At 38.2% G+C, this 6,899-nt stretch overlaps 1 protein-coding gene across 6 annotated transcripts in view; it reads left to right on the forward strand.

Annotated features, from left to right (window-relative positions):
* The window catches only part of hdac9b (histone deacetylase 9b), a 57,110-nt gene extending 50,709 nt beyond the window's left edge, over positions 1-6,401 (forward strand). For all 6 annotated transcript variants that reach the window (XM_057833925.1, XM_057833923.1, XM_057833922.1 and 3 more), the window contains one exon: positions 4,553-6,401. In XM_057833925.1, coding sequence (XP_057689908.1) covers positions 4,553-4,876 — 324 coding nt within the window. In that variant the 3' untranslated portion in view covers positions 4,877-6,401. The remainder of the gene's footprint in view (positions 1-4,552) is intronic.
* The last annotated feature ends 498 nt before the right edge of the window (positions 6,402-6,899 follow it).

Below are 6,899 nucleotides of genomic sequence, written 5' to 3' on the forward strand. Positions count from 1 at the left end.
CCTCCACTTTAATAGATGCTGGGTTATAGGCCACTTTGCCCAAATAGATTCCTACTTTTCCACCTTGATATAAAATAGGCCCTGAACCCTGTTACTATCCAAATACCGAGAACTGTAACTAGTAAAGTGAATTAAAGATGACCTTATGTTACGTGACAACAGCTTGTTTTCTAGCAGTCAAATTTACTCCACTTTGTTGCTTACATCCCAATACACAATAGTTTGCCCTGCCTGTCTAATAGTAGGCCCCACTTATTTTGCTTTAAATAAGTTTTTGACTTTAAAATTTAAAACAACCCTATTATATGATTTAAATGAAACATCATTATTTAATCATTGAGAGAATAAACTACAGTGCATTTGAGGCCAACATTTACTACTCTGGCCAAATTTGATTTCAAGAACAGTCTTACTGACTTAGAAGAAAGTGAAAGAAGGGTTCTCACTTTTATAGTGCATTTTACCTTTTAACTCTTTAAAGAGCATTCAACTAACTAAAGATGAGAAGTCACAGTCAGTCTTGAAGGTTTAAATTACTAGGATGTCTGTCGTTGTTGTTGATGTCAGGCAATGAATCAAATGGTAATTAAATAAAAATAAGTCAATGAACTTTGTTTTTAGTTTGTTATTGAGAACCCATAACCTGTGAATAAGTATTTATTTTTCATTTTAATTTTATTACAATGTATTTATTAATCTTTTCATTATTATTCATTGATTGTATGAATTTAGTTTTATTAACATTTTTTAAATCTATAATTAAATTTATCCATGATATATACGGCGGAAAACACTCAGGTGACTTGAAGTTCCCTGAGATCCCCAATTTGGCCAAATTTCAACATTGTCCTATATGCATGTGTGGTACATCATTGGAAAGCTTAAAATCTCAATCTTCTGGGGGAAGAAACATTTTGAATAGGAGGGCATTTAAATATTTTAAACAGCAAAACCTAACTGGAGGTGAGCGCATGAGAGAGCAAAATTAAAGACGCCATGATTTTAACGAGATATTTTCGCGTACTTATCTCTTTTCGATCCAAAAACTCCATAAAGCATGTATCACCGAGTGTCAAGACACAGCTGTGAATGGCCACAGGCGGATTTTTGGGGGGATTTTATGGGTGAAACATGGTAATATAACAAGGGTCGCGATGCAGAAATCACAGACATCAAGGAGTGGTTGAGATTTTCGTATATTTACCCAGTTTTTTCACCAATTTTTCTTTGTTTAAATCGATTATTTACCTAAAATATCGAGGAAAATGCGACAGTAGCAAAAAAAAAAAAAAAAAAAAAAAAAAAAAAATACAATCAAGCGATAGTTATGAGGTAGATATCCGTGACTTATTTACTGACACTATTTTTTTCATTGTGACGTAATTTGTTTTAAAGTTCAAAATATGCGAACGAATAATTTTTTAAAGTCTTTTTTAAAAAAAAATAAATATTAGACATCAACAAATGATTCTAAGCTAAATATGACAGACATTTTGAATAATAAATATAACTACTTACCTTCTTTTTATTGCTTGGTTGAAACAAAATCAGTTGCGCGACATCTGTAAACGGGGGTCCCCAGGGTAAAAGGGACAAATTAAAAATAGTTTGGGTTCTTAATGCACCATGAATCTGCAATGGCAGCATATACACATATTGTTCTTTTGGATTATAATACAGCAGTTTATTTTAAAGAGGGGTGCAAGAGCAGAAATATCTTTTTCAGCCTTGTCCGTGTTTTCCGCCACATATATATCATGAATAAATAATCATAATAATAATCAAATCTATAGTTATAATTGAGTCCTAGTGTCCACATACTGTATATGGACACTACTGAAAGTTTAAATTTTCCCAAAATGTAAAAGAATAATTTAAACGAAGAATCTGTAAAATACATATTACATTTAGAAGCAGACAAAGCCCTTCTCTAAATAAATACTACTGCTAATTGACTCCTTGTCATCTCTGCAGTTGAGTAGATTAACATCCACGGTCCACCCCGAAAGGTAAATAGGGCTCTATAAAGACTCTATGAAGCTGATTTGATGTAAAAATAAGTTTCCATGAGCGTTTTGGCCTACCATCATCTGGCCCAATGAGATCGCGGGGTAAAGCCACTTAAAGCAGAGGTTATAAATGGACACTAATCAGGGATGAGCCCTGAGTGTTTACAGCGAGGGATCATTGAAACACTGCCCTAATTAATTTCCCAGGACAGGCTTGTCAGGGAGTGCTGTTTTTACACATGCTTTGGTGACTACAACAGTAGGGGACAGCGTTGGAAAATTTACAAGAGATTAAGCGTTTGGAAAAAGTCTGCAGTCGTTACAAAGGCTGAATTAAAGAGGCTAATTCCTCTAAATAGAGAGAGATTTATAAAAGGCCTACCTACTGGAGATCAGTTGGTTAGTAGGCGCTTCTGTTGGTTGGATGTAGAGCCCCCTTCTGGTGGAATTATAAACTGTGCCACCATCGCAGTCCAGTGGGTGCCAACCTGTTTTGCTACCTTTCTAGATGTAATTTCTAAATAAATACTCTATTTAAAACAATCCAAAGTGAACTACGTCACCATTCATTCTAGTCACATTTTTAGTGTAGAAAAACACTAAACGTTGTAAAACAAAACAAAAATTGTGAATAATTGTGTATTATTGATGACAAAGCGAGTATTCAGATCACAGAGCAGACAAACTTGTTCTAATGTTGCATTAAGCTTGATTTTTGGCTATATTATTATTTTCACAATTTTCCACTCGGCACCACAAAACTGTAAAAAAGCCAAAGAAAAGTAATACTCACTTGCAGTGTTTAAGATGCTTACTGAGCTGAAAACTCACAAGGTTTTCTGACACAGATTTATGAGTTGTCAAATGCTTGAAATTTGAGGCATATTTCCCCAAATTCTATAACTTTTACAGCATTCCAGATCATACAATGCCCAAGTTTTGTTCCCTTTTTTAATTGCCCCCCCCCCCCCCCCCCCGCCCCCAATCATTTTATTCTCTTTAAACCTCACGTTTTTGGTTGCTTAGTCATGTACTAGTATCTCTTATTCAACTTAAACTACCCAGATAGCAGACCGACGTTGAAACGATGTTGAATCAACATTCTGTTGTCGATCTTGCATCGTTGAATCAACGTTGAGACCCACCATTGATTTGTCATCACTTTTGCACCCTCGTTTAATGTTGTTACAACGTTGAAATCCTTACAAAAGCTAAATGTCATTTTGATTATTAATAATGTTGGAACAATGCTGAATCAATGTTCTGTTTTCCTTAATTTTCAACCATGACGCTATTAATGCTTTCAGATATGCCTTTATCTATAGGCCATGCTTTGTTTACAGACGGAAGAAACAGCTTGGCTGACTGATAAAATAGTATATGTAAACAATAAAAAAACAAAAAAACAATATTAATCAAATAAATAATTTAATAACAAATAAATAAATAGTACCAATAAAACTTGGCTGTATTTCAAATTATTTTTATTGAATCAAAACAACAGAAAACTTTACTAGAAAACGTTTTAACGCTCAGTAGACTTATTTCAAACTTCTCAGTATAGCGAGCTTAGCTGCGAGCCTTCTGACGCGTCCAACCCCATTTGCATCTTCAGTGAATCTGGAGAATACTATCAAAATTGCATTCAGATTCAATTCATATAGTGGGATACATGTTGGAATGGAGCTACCTAGATGGAAAAATGACCGCACTGTCTTGGTGTTCAATACATTAATTTAGACTAGGCAATATGTGTAATACTGTGTAATATCTAGCGATTTTAGCACTTTTAATTGGAAAAAGAATTAAGTTTGCTTGAAGTAAGTTCTACTTGGCTTTTATGCCAATCACAGCAAATGCACCGTTTCTTACAATTTCGTAAACTTTGTCACATTGGGTAAGGCAAAGTGTTTTATATAATGACAAACGCGGTTCATTCTACCGTAAGACATCGTTGCTGTTAAAGGCTCTGAAGAAAAGCAACAGGTTTATTTTTAAATATGGCTGTCCTTAAATCAGGCATTTCCAGTTGCGTTTGTTCCAGGTGATTCGCTATCTTCCCGGTCAACCACAAACACAACTATTTATCTACCGTAACTCCTGTGCTCATCCATAATTCAATGACTTTTCAATCATATTTCCCGGTCAATCATAAATCAACTACTGTATTTGTCAACATTAGTTCATCAACTATAAAACAATGTTAACCTAACCATCGCCTGACATACCGTAGAACAACGTTGTTTCAAGGTCACTTTCAGGTGTCATCGGTATTGGCAATATTGATTCAACATTGTTTATTGTCGAAAGTTTCGATGTCAACTAGACTGATGATTTTGGTGGAAAATCAACATTTATTCAATGTCTGTCTGCTATCTGGGTATTTTGCTGTGCAGTTAGAGAACACCATTTGTACACCATTTGTCGATATACGGGTACATACTGAGGCTTGCTTTCCTTGACTTATACATAGTTTCATGATAATTTTATGCAACTGCTTAATGTATTGAATTGACTCGTTTTGTTATCACTATGTTGGGCAGCTGCTATCCAAGTCCATTGAGCAGTTGCGTCAACCCAGCGCACACCTGCAGGAGTCCGAGGAGGAGCAGGAGGAACTGCTGCGCAGGGAGCAGCCAGAGCGCATGCAGGAGGACAGGCTGCCCCCCGGAGGAGTCATCCGGAAGCACACGCTTAGCAGCGGTGGCAGCAGCAGCGGCTCCAGTGTAGAGCTCCCTGACGCGCACTACGGGGTCATCAAGGTGAAGGAGGAGCCCCCAGATAGCGAGGACGAGGTTTTGGAGGCGGAGCGGAGCACCTATCTTCACCAGGTCAAAGGGAGGCTGGTGATAAGAGCCATGATCTGAGGATTACGGGGAGCGGGTCACACACTCCAACATTCACATGCCCTTTGCGTACTCGCAGCACTGTACGGCCCTTCCTTGTCATAAAAACAAATGATCACTTTTCCACTCAGTCGCTGCCCTGCTCGCTCATCGCTCTCTTCGAGACTCCAGCCGTGATCCTCATGTAGTAAATACTGTATGTAGGCTACAATGTTATGTATATAATACAAAGACAAACGAGCTGCTTACGGTCATTTGGAGGCTGCTCAACTGACAGAAGATGATGTACATACACGGTGTACATGTACAGTACTGTGGATTTAGAGTCATTGTGTATCTCTAGGGGACAGGTTAAACAGGTGCACGGTGTGGATGAGCCAACTCGAGCTCCCTTTGTGCACATTCTCACCACTGAATGCTCCTCAGCACTGAATATGGTCGTGAATCTTTGCAGTGTGTTTAAGGGAGGGAGAGAAAAAGAACCCTATAGTTACTGTTATTGCGGAAAATCTACATTGATGTTCAATGTTAAAGATTGAACATCTGTCTTAGCGAGAATGTACATTTTAAATGCTGACACGAGATGTTGTCACGTGTTGACTGATAACGACTGAAGGCGGGCCACTGCTCGGGATTCTAGTTCTTACGATAAAGCACTAACATCCCCCCCTGACTTGGTTGCACATGCATCACCCAACACTCTCACTCTCTCACATTCTGTCTCCGTCTGGTCCCAGTGTTAGCTGAGCTTTCCTCCCTGCGGGTCCAAATCAAAAAAGCTCCTGCCCAGCTTTCAGCAAAGGAGTCAGAGCAAGAGAGAGAGAGCAAGCGAGAGAGGGCCGGGCAGGAAATGCCTTCTAGAAGCCAGGAGTTGGAGTGATTCATGTGTGCAGGAATGTTTGCGAGAGGAGGGCCTTGGCTTGGACTAAGTAAGAAGTCCAAGGGGCCAGGCTTCACAATTGATTTACTGTCAAGGCGAATTACAAAGTGAGTGGGGATATGGTCAAGGGAGTCCTATATATGGGAGATGGCTTCCTCTCTTTTCCCCAGTGGCAAGCTTACCTCAACATACAGGTTTGATGTAAGGCGTAAAAAAAAACCAGGATGGGACCTTGATTTCCTTTTTTCTTCATTTGATCCCATTGAAAGTGCCCATTGCAACATGTATAGTCTGTCTTAAAAGTGATCAGTCCAATGTATTGGATAGCTGTAAACTGTCCCGTTTTATTTGTACCGTCAACACCGTGTAAAACTGCTCGTGAGAGTCTGTGTTTGGATCCACGTGAGCTGTCTGTCTTATGAACTGTACAAGTCACTTTGTCCAGGTTTTAATGTGCTAGGTTAAGTAAACACTATCAGAATAATGTGAGTCCTGTTCTCTTGCCTCTTTGATTTAATTGTGATGAGAAGAAGAACCCCCTGGGTGTGGAATATCAAAATGGGGGGAGAAATATGCTTTTTTTCCCCCCATTCGGTCTTTTTTTCTTTTGGCCTTGTGTGACGCACTTTTTTTTTTTTAATCAAATAAAGTCCGTATACCCTGAAAGTTCTTGTACATCAATTTCATTTGCCTGACTTACTTTGACTTTAAACATCACAGTTTTAATACTCATCAAACTAGTGAGCGCTTGAGCAATAAACTGCACCAATTTCCAAGCAACCCTCTTACTCTACATGTTACAGAAATTTTATAGGTTCAAGGCACAAACGGTGGCCATCAGAAAACCTTTATTAACCGTAAACAATGTTTTAAGCAGAATTTTCAACATCTGTCATACATGTAAAAGACTGTAAAGTAAAAATGAAATTGGCACTCTACCCTTCAAACAGACAAACCACACAAGGCGTTTGAAAGCAGCTTCATTAACTATTGATAGATTCTGGACTGAATTGTTTCTTATTTATTAGACTTTTTGTGTGGCTTAAGACTTCTTTAAATACAGTGGTACCTCGACACTCGATCTTTTCGACATCCGACGTAAAATTTTACTCGCCATTTGTTTCTACATCTGACGAAACGCTCAAAATAAGATGATTTATGACA

This window comes from Corythoichthys intestinalis, chromosome 4 (assembly GCF_030265065.1).
Source record: "Corythoichthys intestinalis isolate RoL2023-P3 chromosome 4, ASM3026506v1, whole genome shotgun sequence".
In the NCBI taxonomy this organism is placed as follows: Eukaryota; Metazoa; Chordata; class Actinopteri; order Syngnathiformes; family Syngnathidae; genus Corythoichthys; species Corythoichthys intestinalis.